Source organism: Herpailurus yagouaroundi, unplaced genomic scaffold (genome assembly GCF_014898765.1).
Source record: "Herpailurus yagouaroundi ecotype Mexico unplaced genomic scaffold, PumYag 213, whole genome shotgun sequence".
NCBI lineage: Eukaryota > Metazoa > Chordata > Mammalia > Carnivora > Felidae > Herpailurus > Herpailurus yagouaroundi.
Window position 1 is genome coordinate 6,974,381 of NW_024412444.1, and position 19,381 is coordinate 6,993,761.

The 19,381-nt window shown below is 40.1% G+C and overlaps 1 protein-coding gene across 4 annotated transcripts in view; it reads right to left on the bottom strand.

The window, feature by feature from the left end:
* The window catches only part of PTPRG (protein tyrosine phosphatase receptor type G), a 722,691-nt gene that overhangs the window by 209,805 nt on the left and 493,505 nt on the right, over positions 1–19,381 (bottom strand). For all 4 annotated transcript variants that reach the window (XM_040454574.1, XM_040454572.1, XM_040454573.1 and 1 more), the window contains one exon: positions 13,756–13,851. In XM_040454574.1, coding sequence (XP_040310508.1) covers positions 13,756–13,851 — 96 coding nt within the window. The remainder of the gene's footprint in view (positions 1–13,755; positions 13,852–19,381) is intronic.

A 19,381-nucleotide genomic window follows, 5' to 3' on the forward strand; every position in this document is an offset into this window, starting at 1 on the left:
AGCACCAGGATTCCACACAGATAAGGATGGTTAATCATTCCTCTGGGACGATGCCTAGCTGCACAGAGAGTAACAAGATTTTCAAAGAGACAATAACAAACCTCTAAAATAAAACCAGCATTAATAGTTTTAAAATCCTGCCCTGGGAAATTACTTCTATGGTGCCATGGGATTGCGGCTGGGCTTTGCGGAGGCAGATTTCCCCTATAACCTCCACAAGAGAGGTTCATAGATCTTTGAGTTTTTCAAACCAGCTCCTGCTGATTTTAAGTTCAAAGGCATTTCCACATGTTCTTACCTATGTTTACTTTTCTATGGCTGAGGGAATGTTTTATCAAATTGGTGCTTCTTTCACAAACTATTATCGTATCTGGGAATAAACACCCATGTGAGCTCTTTAATTTAAAGGCTGAACCCGGAATAGCTGGGCGGATTTAAAGCAGGGCCAATTTAAAGATTCTGCCATGTAAATCTTCATGCCTTGTCTTTAAATCCCAGTTGATTAAACCTTGGCTGGCCAGGGACCAGGGACCTCTCAGGTATCAAGTTTTTAGTTATTCCTATAGCCATTGACTAACGGAGTAATGCGAACAGCTTCCCCATCCATTGAGATTAAAACGTCCAAGTGTCCTCAAATACTTACTAGTTAACCATGAAACAGGGTTTCTCAATCTCAGCACTGACACTTTGGGCCGGAGGCTTTTCTGCTGTGGGGGTTGTCCTGTGCACTGGAGGATGTTGGGCAGTGTTCCTGGTCTCTGTCCACTATACGCAGGTAGCACTGTCACCCCAGTGTGACCAGCAAGGGTCGCCAGACACAGCACAAGGCGAAATCCAGTAAGAGCACAGACCCTGGAGATGGACTGTTGTTGTCAAACACTGGCTCCAACATGTACTGGCCTGTGTAATCTTGAGAAATTTATACTGGGGGGGAAAAAAAAAAACCCTCCACGCCTCAAGCTTCTGCATCTGTAAAATGGACTCAATAATACCTTGAGGGGCCCCAGTAAAAATTAAATAAGATAATAGCTAGTATAAGTCACTTTATTTGGGCATTTTATGAGTTATGTCCACAATAAATGTTCACTTTTATTAGCATCATTTGCAGTCTACTTAAAAGTGCCTTGTAATAGTTGACCTGGGGGAGGAGGGGAAAGCGCCGAGGGTCAGGGGCGGGGGGGGGGGGGCGGGCAGCGCGGGGAGAAGTGCCACTCGCTTCTCTTCTTGGGATGCAAAGTGCTTTAACTGTATCTCCCAAAGGGTCTAGCTAAAGCGTCCACTAGATCTCACTTCAGGGAGAGCAAGGCTAGGAAAAATAAGGACTGGATTGGAAGTCATGAAACTAGAATTCTCGCCTTGGCAGATCCCAAAGAGCTAGAGGATCCTGGTCAGCCTCGTACCTCCTCACAGCTGGGTCTCTCTACTGTGGACAGAGACACCTGTTTGGGGGATCGCTATGCAATTCCTCATATTTTCTCTGAGACTATGACATGTAGAGTCTGTGACTTCTATTAGAACAACTGGCCCAAAGAACGCAAATGTAAACTAAATGACAGCTTCTACACTCTTCATTTAGTGACGTACACAGGCAAAGTACTTGGTAACCATCCTTGAAGTGCAGTGATTTAATTAAAGAAGATTTGCACGTGGTCTTTTTCAAAGTCTCTTAATTATGTGATGCTTTGCCAATTATTAAATTGTCCTCCATAATGTCCACTAAGAGGAAATTTGAATTACAGGCCATTTGCAGACCAGAGATGTACTGAAAACACCTGAGAGGCTGTAAATTCAACGTTGTACATCCACAAATCTACTCCGAAATTGCATCTGAACATTAAAAATGACTCTAGCCTTCACCGAACGGTAAGTCCTATGAAATCAATTAGCTGTTAAAATAGTTTAATTGGAACATATGTATTTTAATTTGTGTGTGTGTAGAAAAAAAGTCTTCCTAATCAACCCCAAACATTCGGAAATTACACTTCTAGGTAATGTAGTGAAAGAAGTGAACTTATAACTGGATAAAACCAAGGATGTGGAAAATGGGAGAAGGATGGTACTCAAACAGCGGCAACCGGAAAGGAAGAAATTAAGAACCAAATTAGTATACTGCAATTATACTAAAAAGCATCTCAGAAGGCAGTTTTAACAATTCACCATTACTCGCTAACACCAACTCGTGGGTTCTCCCACTAAAAAATCGTTACTGGGTATAACTACCAATTTCTTTTCTCTTGTAGTTCTTCCCTCCCTCTTCTTTTTTCTCCCTGTCTCTGTCTCTCCCTCCTTCCTTCCTTTCTTCCTTGACTTCCTTCATTCCCTCTTTCCTCCCTCCCTCCCTTTTTTTTCTATGCAGTGGGGGCCCTGTTTCACATTCCCAACAGATCTGGTCAAAAGTGAAAACAAAAAGAAGCTTAGAGGTATCTCTAGGAATGATAGCAAATGTATTCTTCATTAAAAAAAAAAAAGACTCCCAGGGGATGGTTACAATAATAAAAAGATCTGGGGTGCATGTGGGACTCAGTCATTTGAGAGTCCTGAGTGTAGGACTCTTGGTTTCATCTCAGGTCATAGGATTGAGCCCTGAGCTGGACTCCATGCTAACAGCATGTAGCCTGCTTGGGATTCTGTCCGCCCCCACCCCCGTTCTCTGCTCCTCCCCCACTCACGCATGTGCTCTCTCTTTCTCTCAAAAATAAATAAACTTTTTTTAAAACATAAGAAAAAAACTAGAACTATCTATAGCAAGGATAGCAAATGTATTCTTCATTTAAAAAAGAAAAAGATTCCTAGAAGATGGTTAAAAAAATAAAAAGATTGATTTACGTCACCATGCATAAAAGAGATGATTTATACTTTCACAGTGGTGTTTTGGTCTGCAAAAAGATGGAAGAAAAAAAGAGAAATGGAGGCACGCCTGGGTGGTTCAGTCAGTAACACCACAGACTCTTGATTTCAGCTCAGGTCATGATCTCATGATTCGTGAGACACAGCCCTGCATGGGGTTCTGGGCTGACACCACAGAGCCTACTTGGGATTCTATTTCTCCCTCTCTCTCTCTCTCTATCACCCCCACCTGCTCGCGCAAGCACGCGTTCTCTCTCTAAGTAAATAACTAATTTTTTTTGTTTTAAAGGAGAAAGGACAGCCCAGTTCTAAAAGTCACAAATAGGAACTTCATACTTGAAAATGACATATTTACTATGTTGAAAATGTGCACAAGATGGAATTGCATATTCTTTCCTTGATATTTCACCTCCCTTACTGGATCCGTCTTCCCTACCCCAATGATAAAATGATGCCACCTTGGAAGAAAGGATTGAAAGGCAAACTCTTAAAAACCTACAGTTCCCCAGCTACTCTAAGGGCAGGCTAGAAATCTGAGGATACATTGACAATTTTCATAGAGAAAGACACAGAGAAGGTGCTTAATAAATATTGCAGAATGAACAAATGAGTTAGCAAATGAGGGCATGAATAAATAAATGAGAAAATATGACATTTTGTTCACTTAAGGAATCTGAAGGAGAAAGGAGGGACAGAGGAAGAAAAACACACACATGCAAAGAAGAGCAAGAACAAGAAACTCAAAGAAATGTGTACATAGGTGCTCTGACACACGCGCGTGCACACACACACACACACACACACACACACACTAACTCATCAACATCACAAAGAGACCGTAGGGAGGCTATAAATAAGAAACAGTCAGAGGCAAGCCAGAAAGAAATATAGTAAAATAATCCACAAAAGCTTCTCCATCCACCTTCTACTGAGATAAAAGCATTCTGGTAGGAGATCTTATAAAAAAACATTCTCTCATACAGATACATCCCAATATTCTTGGCACTAAAACACTCCTTTGAGGCCACTGAATGCCACTTTAAAATTTGTAAAGCCCTGTTGCCTTTTCACAACCATGGGCATAAATGGAGATACATCCCTCTGATAGTATGTTGGACCCAATGGAGCCCCAGGTGACCATTCTCAGAGGGTTACCAACCTCAATGAATCAGGAGACTCATAGCCTTCATGTTCATGTCCTTGACCATCTCAAGAGATGGTCTTAAACCTCTATGTAACCACAGACCCTTTTAGGTGAAGCTTACACAACCACCTACATATGCTCTTTCAGAAAACCCAAATGACTGATGTTGTGGTAGGACCCCGAGAGGTGTCGCATAACTTAGTCCTACTCGGTGTATATTTCCTGAACGGTAACTGAGGTCAAGACACTGGGGTGAGGGTGAGGCAAAGGTGGGTGGTGGGGTACAAACAGAACAGGACCAGGACATGGACCTCAGTCTCAAAGAGTTTACATTCTAGTATTCTCAGGTCCTATGTCTCCTAGTGCCTGTTTCTGATACTCCTCAGCTCACAGGCTATGGGTTGTTCCTTTGCATTCAGGACTATAGAGCCCGTGTGTCTCCACCGCATTCAGTGAAGTATTTGCACAACCAACCCACAGTGCTAGTCATCTGCAAGAGATGCAGTGATGAGCAAGTGAAGACTCCCAGTCCTCAATGATCTCACAGTAAAGACAGGAGAAAGTAAACTAACAGTTTTAATGCAAGATGGAATGCTAAGAGAAACAGCGGGTTAACGGAAGAACAGACGTATCACATCTACCTGTGGTGGGGGAGGGAAGGCAAAATGGAGGGAAGTGGAGAAAAGGCCTTCCTTCCAGGCCCTAGACAGATGAGTCATCGAGAACTCCTCCTGCCTTCTCAAGGTCTATAAATAATCCCAGGTGCTGCCATTTCATTTAATTACGCAGCCTCTCCAGATGGAGAAATATAATTAAGCAGTCTGTACCACCGACATGATATAAAGAATGGGTTAGCAACTTGTGAAACGTTTGAGTTTTGAAGTTTGCTTTCAACAATGAAGTAAGGGCAGAAATGAAGAAGGAGCAAACGACAGAACTGGAGACGTCGGGGAAAACCAAATGACCGGGATTATATTCTGGGTGGAAATGGAAATAGAAACAGAAAAAGAAAATACTGGCCCAAGGGGGATGAACTTTCCCAGGAGGAGCAAAAATGAAACCTTAAATAAAGAAATCTCAACAAGGTTGTTGAAGATAGGTTGTCAAAAAGAACCATAAATAAATCAGGATGCAATTTATTTATTTCTTAAATGTACAAGGCATATGCCATTGACTGGACCTTTGGAGACAGACATAATAAAAATTTTACATCTTTGCGTCTGATGCAAAGATTCAGAAGAGACTATAGGCCCTAAAAAGTCTCGCAAGGAGGCTGGCAAGAACATCACGTTAAGAGAGTTTTTACATGTAGACGCTCTTCTAAAAATCATGTGTTTATAATTCCACAGTTCAAGGGAATCAGGAAATACAAATAAAATTTTAGGCATTCCAATAACAATGGCAACTAGGCAGTAAAACAAACGAGACGTTCCCCCCAAATGGTAAATTCGACAATAATCATGTGCTTCCTGGAGAAAAACACAATCAAACGTGCAAACCTACAATAATCAAAACTACAAAAAGCTTGGGGATACCAACTTTGTATGGGCATCAGATGGAAAGCCATTGAGAAGGCTGCACAGACAGAAGCCACTTGGATTCTGACAGGAATGGAGGGAAGTGTTCAATGACAAACAGTGAAGAGACATATTGAAAGAAATACCAATTCCACCAGGGATGACAGAAGATTTCTTGGTCTTCAAAAATACAGGCCAAGTTGGGGTAAAGTCATTCTGAGCACCTGGTACTCTCTACTCAATAAACTTAAGCTGGAGCCAATCAAATTCTTTTGTGCCTTGCTTTCAAAGTAAAGCATCCTTCTACAAATTATCTAATCATTCCACTGATATTTCAACTTTCCTGCCAGCGTAAGCTTTTCATATTTCTTTCTTTAAACAGAAAAGCTACGTAGATTGTTATCAGAAAAACAGAATATTTTATTTTGAAGGAGTATTTTAATGACATTTGGTATTTTATATTTTTACAGGAATTCATATCAAGCTAACAGCAAAGAATAGTAGAGGTTCTACTTTAACAAACAGAAAACAATTATTTTAATTTTTGTACTGATATAAATTAGCTACACAAGCACTTATTCCCTTTAGTGGTTTATCAACACATATCTCCATCTCTTGCCAATTTCTTATTCTAATTAATTTATCTAAAAAAGCCTTTCAACAACCTACCCTCTTGCCGTGCCCCTAGATCTGCTAGAGGGCTGTTGATCCAAAGGTGTGTGTGAACTAGAAAATAGATGTTCTCTCCTCTAGATACATTACTCCCCAGTGGCGATGAAACGAATGTACCATCTAGAACATGTGGGCTCAAATGTACACAAGCGTTTGTGGCTGCCATGATTCATCACTTCCCCTACATGGAAGTGAACCTTCCTTCCCGCAGTGGTGTTCATACAAAGCACTTGGGGGAGACATGGCTCACCGTCTTTCAGCATTGAGAGTGACCTTCAACTCTGTCTGTAATCAAAAGATGTCAGCCACCATTCAAGGTTACCGGGGTTCAGGATGGGGTCGTGATCTTAAGATCATGTTGACACGAAAGCATGAGGAGATTGACTGGAGATTGTGTTGCAGTGGGAATGTATGCCCCCTCCAGAGCAGACAGCCAGCCACTACTCACATCTTGATTACTGCCACACCATCAGGACATTTTATGTAATATCTGCCATATTTAACTGAAGAACTATAAACACTCTGTAGGTTCAACAATCATGCCTGTGAGCTACAAGAGGTGCACCTGCAGGCAACCTCTAGTCTAAGCCAACCTAAGGTCCCTTGGTCAACCATGTGCCCACCAGGTCTGTGCTTGTTTCAGTGTTTTGGAAGCATTATGAACTTCATAATATCCAATCACAGCAAAGGCGGTGGGAGAGCTGAAATTACTCAGAATAACAGGCACATAATAAGGAAGGAAAAAGAAACAAAGATAACAACAATTTGAATCCATAAGAAAATTATTCTAGCGTACGGAGTGAGCTAACATCAAGGCTATACCATCTACATGGAACTAGGAGCCTCGCCTAGACCTGCACTTGTCACTCACGTCATGTCACTCTGGACAATTAATATGTGCGTTTATAAGCACTAAGTCAGCATACAGCCTCTTTACAAATGGAACAGTTTCTCCACTCACCTCTTTCTAGCCATTATCACATGCGACTGTGACAGTGAGGTCCTAGTGGGCAGGAGCTGATCGCATTTACTGTAGCTAATGTAGCAACTAATGCCCTTCCTGGCACTGAATCTGTGCTGAACAGATGACAAATACTTTTTCAATAACAAAATGTGAGATCCCAGGCTTGAATTTGAAAATATCTATCAAGATTTATCTGACTACTTGGGGGGAAAATACCAAACTCCCCGATTTAACATTCATTTTTTTAAAAATTTCTTAATGTTTATTCATTTTTGAGAGAGAGAGGGAGAGGGAGAGAGAGAGAGAGAGAGAGAGAGAGAGACGGAGAGAGAGGGACAGAGAGAGAGGGAGACACAGAATCCGAAGCAGGCTGTTCACTCCAAGCTGTCAGCGCAGAGCCCTATTTGGAACTGGAATCCATGACCCCTGAGATCATGATCTGAGCTGAAGTCAGATGTTTAACCAACTGACCCACCAAGGTGGCCCCCCAATTTAACATTCTTATAGAAAGATGCAAACTACAATGATCTCAAAGCATGGAATCTAATTAGACGGCCAAATTAAAGTGATAATACTACTCTCCTCCTCTCCGCTGCTCAACGTAGTGTTAGCTGCAATGTATAAATGCATCTGTGGCTTATAAGGAAAATAAAGGAAGCAGCTCAACACAGCTGGTCTCTAAATAAAATTTCTGTTCTATTTTATATTATCCATCCTGCATTTTGTGTACACAGGGCAGCAAGCCAAAATTTTGAAGAGGACTTATCAGAGAAAGTGTATCTTTGTGCGTAAAGTAGTAGTCATGTCCTAGAAGTAATTTAACAATTCAAACCCTAGATTTCACACTGAAGCATTTTGCTGGTTTGTATACCAATGTGCTGTGCCTGCCTAAGACTCTAATTGGTCTCACATTTCACAAGAGTTAACAGAGCTAGAAAAATAGAAAGCTATTGGGTAGCACATATCGTGAACTGGTTCTTTCAGAACTCATAAAAACATTTTAAAAATCTGTTTTCCTCCAAGGAAGGTGACCTATAAAGTAGGACCTGGTTGAGCTGGGCATGAGTGGCCATGACAGAGAAGGAGGAGAGGGTAGATCTGACGGTGAGGCTATAGGAGTAGAGGTTCAACTACAAGAAAAACAGCATACCAAGAGGACAATAACAGAAAACAAGGGATTAACCATGGAAGTGGGTATTGTTTAAAAATGGCTCAAGTGACCTCAAGTATTGTGGAAGGCAAACCAATCATGGTTTAGATGCAAGTGACCTGCCCACAGGGCAGTGCCCAAAATAGACTTCTGTTCACGCCAAGAAGACACATACACCGTAGGTCTCCATCCCACAGATAAAGAATTGCATGGATATGGATACATGTTTTATTTGGCATTGATCAAATGTCTACTATGTGCCAGGACCCACGTTAGGGGCTTCATTTAATGACTGCTTTAATCTTGATGGTGTAGAAGTTGCTATCTTCATTTCACAGATAAGAATACTGAGGTTGGGTGGGGGGGTGGGGGGCGCCTGGGTGGCTCAGTCAGTTAAGCACCCAACTTCAGCTCAGGTCATGATCTCACAATCTGTGAGTCTGAGCCCCGCATCGGGCTCTGTGCTGACAGCTCAGAGCCTGAAGCCTACTTCAGATTCTGTGTCTCCCCCTCTCTCTACCCCTCCCCTGCTCATGCTCGGTGTCTCTCTGTCTCAAAAATAAATAAAAACAGAGAGAGGCCAACATAATGAAGAAGTAGGGGAATCTGAACTTCTGATATCTCTCAAACAAAGAAGGGCTAAAGCCAAAGGGCTTTGAACTCTAAGAGGCTGGGAGGAAAGGAGACTGAGTCACTACCAGGGATACACTGGGACAATCTGACAGGCCATAGGGCTACTTCAAGGAAAAAATCAGAGCACACCTGGTGGAGGGTCCAAAACATCACTGCGAGTAGGGAAAGAAAATAACCAAAGTCACAACAAGAGAGAGCAAGTAACACTTTCCAAAAAAACACCTCCTGATGGGCCAGGCCCCGGACAGTGTATCACCCTCCTTTAATATAGCAGTGATCGCAGGTGCAGAGCACACAACAAGCTTTTAAAATGCATAAGTGACAGAAAAGTAGCCAAAATGATGAAACAGAAGAATTCTCCTCAAAAGAAATTACAAGAAGAAATGACAGCTAAAGAATTGATCAAAACAGATATAAGCAATATAATGGAACAAGAATTTAGAATGATAGTCATAAGATTAATCACTGGGCTTGAAAAAAGCATAAAAGACAGCAGAGAATATGTTGCTGCAGAGATCAAGGAACTAAAAATTAGTCACGAGGAGATAAAAAATGCTATAAACGAGGTGCAAAATAAAATGGAGGTGGCCACAGCGCAGATTGAAGAGGCAGAGGGGAGAAAAGGTGAATTAGAAGATAAAATCATGGAAAAAGAGGATGCTGAGAAAAAGAGAGATTAAAAAAAATCCTGGATCACGAGGGGAGAATTAGAGAACTAAATGCTTCAATCAAATGGAACAATATCACATCATAGGAATTCCAGAAGAAGAGAGAGAAAGGAGCTGAAGGTGTACTTGAACAAATCATAGCTGAGAACTTCCCCAATCTGGGGAAGGAAACAGACATTGGAATCCAGGAGGCACAGAGAGCTCCCTTCAGACGTAACTTGAATCGATCTTCCACACGACATATCCTAGCGAAACTGGCAAAATACAAAGATAAAAAGAGAATTCTGAAAGCAGCTAGGGATAAACAGGCCCTAACATACAAAGGTAGACACATAAGGGTAGTCGCAGACCTATCTACTGAAACTTGGCAGGCCAGAAAGGAATGGCAGGAAATCTTCAATGTGATGAACAGAAAAAAATATGCAGCCAAGAATCCTTTACCCAGCAAGCCTGTCATTCAGAATAGAAGGAGAGATTAAGGTTTTCCCAAACAAACAAAAACTGAAGGAATTCATCACCACTAAACCAGCCCTACAAGAGCTGCTAAGGGGGATTCTGTGAGGAAAATGTTGCAAGGACCACAAAGTACCAGAGACATCACTACAAGCATGAAACCTACAGATAACACAATGGCTCTAAACCCATATCTTTCAATAATAACACTGAATGTAAATGGACTAAATGCTCCCATCAAAAGACATAGGATATGGCACAAAAACAGACACATAGACCAATGGAATAGAATAGAAACCCCAGAACTAGACCCACAAACGTATGGCCAACTCATCTTTGACAAAGCAGGAAAGAACATCCAATGGAAAAAAGACAGTCTCTTTAACAAATGGTGCTGGGAGAACTGGACAGCAACATGCAGAAGGTTGAAACTAGACCACTTTCTCACACCATTCACAAAAATAAACTCAAAATGGATAAAGGACCTGAATGTGAGACAGGAAACCATCAAAACCTTAGAGGAGAAAGCAGGAAAAGACCTCTCTGACCTCAGCCGTAGCAATCTCTTACTTGACACATCCCCAAAGGCAAGGGAATTAAAAGCAAAAGTGAATTACTGGGACCTTATGAAGATAAAAAGCTTCTGCACAGCAAAGGAAACAACCAACAAAACTAAAAGGCAACCAACGGAATGGGAAAAGATATTTGCAAATGACATATCGGACAAAGGGCTAGTATCCAAAATCTATAAAGAGCTCACCAAACTCCACACCTGAAAAGCAAATAACCCAGTGAAGAAATGGGCAGAAAACATGAATAGACACTTCTCTAAAGAAGACATCCGGATGGCCAACAGGCACATGAAAAGATGTTCAGCGTCGCTCCTTATCAGGGAAATACAAATCAAAACCACACTCAGGTATCACCTCACGCCAGTCAGAGTGGCCAAAATGAACAAATCAGGAGACTCTAGATGCTGGAGAGGATGTGGAGAAACGGGAACCCTCTTGCACTGTTGGTGGGAATGCAAATTGGTGCAGCCGCTCTGGAGAGCAGTGTGGAGGTTCCTCAGAAAATTAAAAATAGACCTACCCTATGACCCAGCAATAGCACTGCTAGGAATTTATCCAAGGGACACAGGAGTACTGATGCATAGGGGCACTTGTACCCCAATGTTCATAGCAGCACTCTCAACAATAGCCAAATGATGGAAAGAGCCTAAATGTCCATCAACTGATGAATGGATAAAGAAATTGTGGTTTATATACACTATGGAATACTACGTGGCAATGAGAAAAAGTGAAATATGGCCTTTTGTAGCAACGTGGATGGAACTGGAGAGTGTGATGCTAAGTGAAATAAGCCATACAGAGAAAGACAGATACCATATGGTTTCACTCTTATGTGGATCCTGAGAAACTTAACAGGAACCCATGGGGGAGGGGAAGGAAAAAAAAAAAAAGAGGTTAGAGTGGGAGAGAGCCAAAGCATAAGAGACTGTTGAGAACTGAGAGCAAACTGAGGGTTGATGGGGGGTGGGAGGGAGGAGAGGGTGGGTGATGGGTATTGAGGAGGGCACCTTTTGGGATGAGCACTGGGTGTTGTATGGAAACCAATTTGACAATAAATTTCATATATAAATAAAAATAAATAAATAAAATAAAATAAAATATAAGAGCTGAAAAAAAAAAAAAGACATAGGATATCAGAATGGATAAAAAAACAAGACCCATCTATTTGCTGTCTACCAGAGACCCATTTTAGACCTGAGGACATCTTCAGATTGAAGGTGAGGGGATGGAGAACTATCTATCATGCTACTGGAAGTCAAAAGAAATAAACAAAAACATATAAAAATGCAAGTAAAAAAAGAATACTGAGGTTGGAAAGTTTAAATAACTCTATCACCAGTATGCACCTGTTAAATAGAAGAGAAGGGACTCAAAAGCAAATAGTTTTTTTTTATTATTTTTTTTCCCTAAATGTTTATTTATTTTGAGAGCAGGGGAGGGAAGGGACAGAGAGAGGGAGAGAATCCCAAGCAGACTCAGTGCTATCAGCACAGAGCTCAATGTGGGGTTGAACTCATGAACCATGAGATCATGACCTGAGCTGAAATCAAGAGTTGGATGCTTAACCAACTAAGCCACCGAGGCGCCCCAAAAGCAAAGAGTTTTGACTCCAGTGAGTGAGCTCTTAAAACACTATGCTCACCTGTGGTTTATGAAAGTAATCATAGAAAAGAGATGTGTGGATGAACGAGAGATATCAAGCAAATACATAAACAGACAACTTCCAAAATATTTGACCATGAGCCACAGTAAGAAGTATGTTTAAGAACATTACCAAGTACATACCCACTATGCCTCTCTGTGTGGAAACAACTAAAAAAAAGGTTCTACCAAAAAAAAAAGTTCTACAGAAATATTTACCCTTACTATGTGTCATACACTCTGATATTTTCTGAATTTTTTTTTCTATTCTGTTTCACTATTTTAAAACTGCTGAGAGGATTTGCTGAAATTATTTCATGGCCCATTGCTAGGTCAGAACCCACAGTTTGAAAAACAGTGCCATAACCAACCCTAATGACCACCACGCTCACTGTTTCTGAGGTTGAAGCAGAATATTAAGTTTTTCAATTTCTCACATATAATCTCCCATTTGAGGCTTTTACCCAAGAAAGGAAAGAGAGAGAGGGTGGTTAAGAGGGAGAGACAGCAGTGGACAAAACTGTCCATCATGGGTCACAAGCTAAAAAGAGCAGTGAAATTAACATATTCCAAACCAGACTGGCTCTTTCTCAAAGACAAAGAAGCTTGCCCCTTTAAGGCAGGGGTTAAAGACCCATGGTGGAAAAGGTTCTGATGTCTCCCACATCCCTTTGAGTTGTCAGAAAGACATTGTCCAACAATGACTCACTGATGGAAGAAACACTGGTATGTGGTCTTCAGGCAAATTTTAAGACGGAAAGACAAGTCACATACCTACTACTCAGGTTACTTTCCACACAAAAAAGCGCCAGATCTCCTCTCAGCTACTTTTTTAAGACACTTGATGGTTAACACTACTTTAATTTGATGTGACTTATTAAAAAGCCTGGATGGCCTTATCTATGGAAGGATGCAAACTGTGGCTTCTAGTTGTGGAAGCAGCACATGAATTAGGAACGCTCAATACAAACAACAAAAAAAGAAAGCATGCGGGTTCATGACTGTACTAATTTGGAAATGGTCTCAGGGAAAACTTTAGTTACCATGGGGATTTGGGGGAGGGAAAGAGAAGGGGTCTCTTCAGAGAAGTGACTGATGCTATTTATTAATCTACTTGTAAGTAATGTCAAGTTAAAAGTTGCTCCAAAGAAAATCACCTTTTTTTTTTTAACATCAGTCTCTTAACATGCTGAAGGAACCTGTTCAAAACGCTTCAGCAGTGAAGTAACTTAGATGATAAATGTGTTCTTCAATCTGTGCACCAGTCAAGTAGCAATAAAATCAGAATAATTCATGCAAAAATTTTCATTATGTTTCTAAACATACTTATTTACATTTTAAATCACACATTAGACAATATGAAATATCTTTCATTTAGACAGGTGCAAACGAGAAAACAGATGCATTCATTAAACATAGAACAATTCGGCGAATTAAAAAAAAAAATACTCAGAGAACTCTCTGGTTCAAGTACTTGAATCACCGTTAGCTTACTTGAAAAAATATGGCCATGGCTCCGATTATTCTGTTTTCAGAAATTGCGGTTTGAAAGCTGTCAAAGTCATCTGGATTATAAAAGAAAATCTGCATCTGTAAAAGAACAATTGAAATATGTATTAGGAAAAATTTCAAACCTACATGAAAGTAGACAGAATAGCACAAGGTACCCAGATTCCTCACTTCTTAAGATTTTGCCAAATGTGTCCATCTATCTGTATTTTTTCTTTGCTAAAGTGTCTGAGAGCAAACCCCACGCGTCAGATCATTTTACCCCTACATACCATACAAGCACACACCTTCTCACATAGCTAGAAGTGCCTTCATGCTTCCCAAAGCAAATAACACTGACACCTTCTGATTGCCTGATATTCATGTCATGGTGAAAGTTCCCTATCAGGAAGCAAAATTTTAACGAACTGAAACATCCTGAAGTAGTAAAAAAAAAAAAAAAAAAAAAAAAAAAGGCGGGCCTGTGAGATTCATTCCATGTACACATTAAAATTACAAATGCTTAAATGGGCACATCTTTATAAGCAATACCCTTTCAGACGAATTTGAAGGGGTCTCTCAGTGGCTTTGATAAATAGCCCAAATGGAATATTTCAGCGAATCCACAAGAAACATAATGATGGTGATAATAATGCGTTACATTTTTACAGCTTGCAAAATTGTACCATACATTATTTCACTTAGGTCATTTGATAACCTCTATGAAGGCAGGGCAGAAATGACTACCCTCAGTTACAGATGAAGAAACAGAGCTTCAGAAAGTTGATGTGAACCTGGCTAAGATTAAACGTCAGAGGAAGAGTGTAAAATCCAAGTGCTCTCCTTTCAACCTTAAATCCTTCTCTTACATCTAGTTAGAGTTTCTTATTCAAAAAGCAGAACACAGACAAATCAACAAAAAATCCTTCTATCATCTTAATGCTTGAACACTCCTTGATATTTAATACAATTCAGAGAACGAAAATGGACCATAGAATATTCTTGAAAGACTACATATATGATAAAAATAACAGATTTGGGTTCCAATTCTAGCTTCTTCATTTACTTGTCTGTGAGACCTCAAACAGTCTTATTTCAAAGCATCAGCTTCTTCATCTATGGAATCAAAATTTACCATTGGTAGGGGGGAGGTGGGGGACAAATGAGTCAATGTGTAGTATATAGTAGCCCGATGCCTAGACCTCATCTCTCTGCGCAGCCAATCACTATCATCATCATCATCACCACCAATATCATCGCATTTTAAAGTTAACATTCGACAGACATCTTAAAATTTCTAATAAGAATGTCATTCCACTAATTCTGGAATGATCCTACTCCTTACAGAAAACCAGATCTCCTACATCACTCATTAGCTCTCTGCTGTGACCTCTATGTTTCCACTTTTCCAAATGACGTGATGCTATTCTCCATGATAGAGTGTGGAGATGTCCATTATGTGGGTGTGGTTACACCCAGATGGAGTTTGGAAATATGATGCTGAATGATGAATTCCCAGAGGGAAAGCTAAGTCAGAAAACTAGAAAAACTAGCTGACGTATAGGTCGAAGGTAAACAGAGCCATGTTGCATGAATTACCTAAGATGTTAAGAATAAGGGGACATTTCTGTTCTCAAAGGGAAAATAAGGTAGCCCAATCAGGATACTTCCTTGGAAAAGTCAGGCACCTAAATGGATGAAAAAAAGATGGGTAGATTCCTTTGGAGGATTTTCTTCCTTACAGTGAATTATTTTTACACTGTGAATTCTCACCCATTCTGGTGGCCTCTTAACAAATGTGTTGCCTTTAGGTTTGGACCGTTTTAGACATCATGCGTTTACGTGGAGAAAAATCCATTCAGTGAGTTGCAGACTAAAACAGTCTAATACTAGGTGAATGGTTTCACGTGCAATGCTACTAACCCAAGAAAGAATGTACTTGGTACACAAGTACATTCAGAAAATACACTTCATTTTCCTTTCAAAAGTCGGGCCCTCAAATTAAGTAAGTTCACAGAAGTTTTTCTTATTCTACAGCCCACGAGCAGGGGCGGAATTGTTTAATGCATCACCTGAATAGTGTCTGATACAAAATACTTTAAGACCTCTTCAAGGGCATTTTCATTTACGACCAGGTGAGGAAATTCATTTTCAGAAAATGTCTTTGAGTCATGCCTCCACCCATCAGGATAATAAAATGTCTCATAAAGAGAACAGTAGCAGAATTCTGAAATATCAATTTTCCTTGCTATTTCTCTCAAGTTGTAGTCTCTTGAATTATGTTAACTTTGGAAACTATGTTAAATATGAGAGTAATAAGTGGATGAAGCTTTGCTGAGTGAACTGGACTTTAAAATGTTGTGTTGTTCTTGTTGAGACAAATTTGGGCGGAAGCTGGAAAACTATCTCCCACGAATATCTTTGGAAGGTGTTGGGCCAGCAAATAAATATCCTGAGTAGCCCATCGGCTTTCTGTTATCTGCTCCCAAAAGCCATCGCCAGAGCCTACTCCCCAGCGTGTGCTTCCTAATAAAGTGAATCTAAGGCATGCTTAGTGCGTCAGTTGTCTTGCTGAAGAATCATGGCACACATCAAGTGAAGGAAAAGATCCAGAAAATCTGGCAACAGAGACATCTACAAACTGTTCCACACAGCCTTTACCAGCACCAATTATGTACCCTTTATCCCATTTGCATCCTTTCTCTCTGTGTGTGCGCACATAGATACACAATTTCTTTTTATGAATCACTGGGTAGTAACTGAGAAATATGCCCCTTTACCACTAAATACTTAAGTGTATAATTTCTAAGAATAAGGACACTCTCTTATATAAGCACAGTATAATTATTCAAATTAGCAAATTTCACATTGATACAATACTATTATCTTATTCACAGTCCATTTTGAATTTTGGCAAATGCCCAAATAAAGTCCATTATAGATCATTATTCTGGTTCTTAGTCCAGGAATCCAATTTAGGATCAAGCTTGGCATTTCGTTTTCTTGTGTCTTTCTACTGACCCCTCTAGCTCCCACTTTCATCTGGAACAGTTACTCAGTCCTTTTTTTTTTTTTTTTTAATTTGAACAGTGCGAATGAAGTGCATAGGTCAGTTGTTAGGTAGAATGAGGGGTCTGTCTCATGGTTTCTCAGGGTTAGATTCAGGTGATGCATTTGGGAAAGGGTTCCACAGTAGTAACATTGTCTTCACAGTGCATCATATCAGGAAGTGCATTGTGTGGATTCCTCCCAACATTAGGGGTGTTTAACTTGATCTTACGGTTAAGTTGATGTCTACCAGGCCTCTCCACTATAAAGGCATTAATATTCCTTCTATAATTGAAAAGTACTTTGTATGGAGCTATTTGAGATTACATATATTGTTCATCATCTAACTTTCATCCACTAATGTTAGTGTCTATTGATGATTTTCTAACTGTATTATCCATTCTATGTGCAGTAATGGGATTCTAGAGTGAGAAACAGCTTACCCTTCTCCACAGTTCACTTATTCATTCATTATTTATTTAAATCCATATGTACTCATTTATTTTGTTTTACTCAATGGGTTATAATCCATTAGCATTATTTATTTTAACATTCAAACTGTCTCAATAGGAGGTCTTTTGCACAGGAGGAAACCCTTCAAATGGATTCCTCTGTCATTTTGCTATATCCCTGTCATTTTGTATTTGTTAGCATCTCCTTATTAGCGGTCACAGATGTTCTAGACTCAATCTTGTCTTTTCCCTGCTCCAGCCCTAAAATTGGCCATAACTTGGGTGGGTTCTGGTTCCTTTGAATAAGGAATGGCATTTAAGGACATTATATCCTAAAGTCACTATTTTCCAAATATGTTTGAGATTAGAGCATTTGGTTCTTCAAGAAAACCTACAGCTTAAGTGAGTGAGTCTATCCCAACCAGGACCTTCTTTGCAAGGGAAGGAAAGTTAGATCAACTTTGTATAAATGGATGTGCCTCCACCATGCAGAGTGCCATTGACATGTAAGTCCTCTCACCCATAGAAACAAACTATATTAAGATCAACTAAAAAGTCACTGGTAGACCATATAAAGCAGCACACAATCAAGGGACCAGTTCTACAAAATCCTTCAAAATCATGCACAAGCCTCACAGACCTGGATGGATGATTCTACAAGTCTACACTGTGGAATGGCTGGGCTGGAAAAATATCCAGGCATGTTTCTGGTCAGATCAAGGTGATAGATAACATAGGGTATCACATGGCATAACCTGACATTTGGAAAAAAGAATTGCACAAAAATAAAATGCCCTACCAGTGACCAGGAGGCATACGCTAAGATATAGATATAGATATAGACACTGCCTGGATGAATAGTAACATTACCAAGTAATGGGAGGGGGATGAAATGGATAGTGTGAGCATAAGGTTGACCAAGGTCAATGCTCTATTGTTGTAGGGCACAAGCAAGGAACATACAGAGTTGCCAACAAAAGGTTCACTTAACTTTCCGTTCCTCCTGCCTTGCACCATTTTCCACCTTGTATTTAAAATGAGTCTAGTTGCAATTTGGTATAAAAACTATCTTAATGCTTGTCTTCCAACTTGAATCACTAAATCACTAGTTGTGTTAAGCTGAATGAACACAAAGCAACATAAGTGAAAACTAGAGCCTTCTATATTTTCATTAATGTTGTTATATTCTAAACATTTAGTGAGTGCTTACCGTATGCCAGGTACTACAGTATCATTCATTAATACTCACTGAGGTAAGAACCGCCATGATCCTCATTTTGTAGCCAAAGAAACCAAGGATTTCCAAAATTTACAAAGCTGTTAAGGAGGGAGGGAGGGGTTAGGATAGGAACCTCATCTTTCTAATCTTAGAGTTCAAGGTCTTAATTACTGTGCTTCCTTACGAAGGACAAGAATATTTGCTTACTGCCCATTATGTATAAGGCCCTATGACAGATGAAGACCCAGTCTGTGCTTAGAAAGACTGAAATATTAATAATTAGAGAAAGTTAACTCTTTCTTTTTTTTGAATGCCAAAGTTAGAGTTGTAGTTCAATGTATCACAAAACACAAAACACAAAGCCAATGAATGGCTCTTGGACAAATGAGGCATACAGTAAATAAATACTAAAGTAATGTGGTGATGGGTGGGAGGGGACATTTCTTTTAAGGTGGAGTTTCTATCACCTAATGTTACAGTTGCGTGCCTAAGTCAGCTCTCACATCTCCATGATAATGGAGGCAAGAGGCAATGATCCCAAAATTCTGCGAGTAGAAAAATCCAGCAGAAACTTCTTTGGTGATTCACAAAGCTCCACATTTTAATTTCAAACAACTTGTATCTCTTCAGCATGCACCTCACCCCCGTACCAACAATGCCCAAGAAAAAACATTGTGATAAATTAAGTAAGGAAAGAGCACACAGTTCAGACGAAAGGCAACCTACTGAAAGATTCACTAGACATTTCCAGATACTGCTGGGCATCGTTTAGAGAGTGGAAGAACACACAGGAACTGCTAGAGATGAAACATAAACGGAAGGAGATAAAGATGGTAATGAGAAAGGCAGCAGCGCAATTAAAAACCACACAGGAGGTATCACACAACCCAAGAGGAGAAATGGGAGTTTTCTG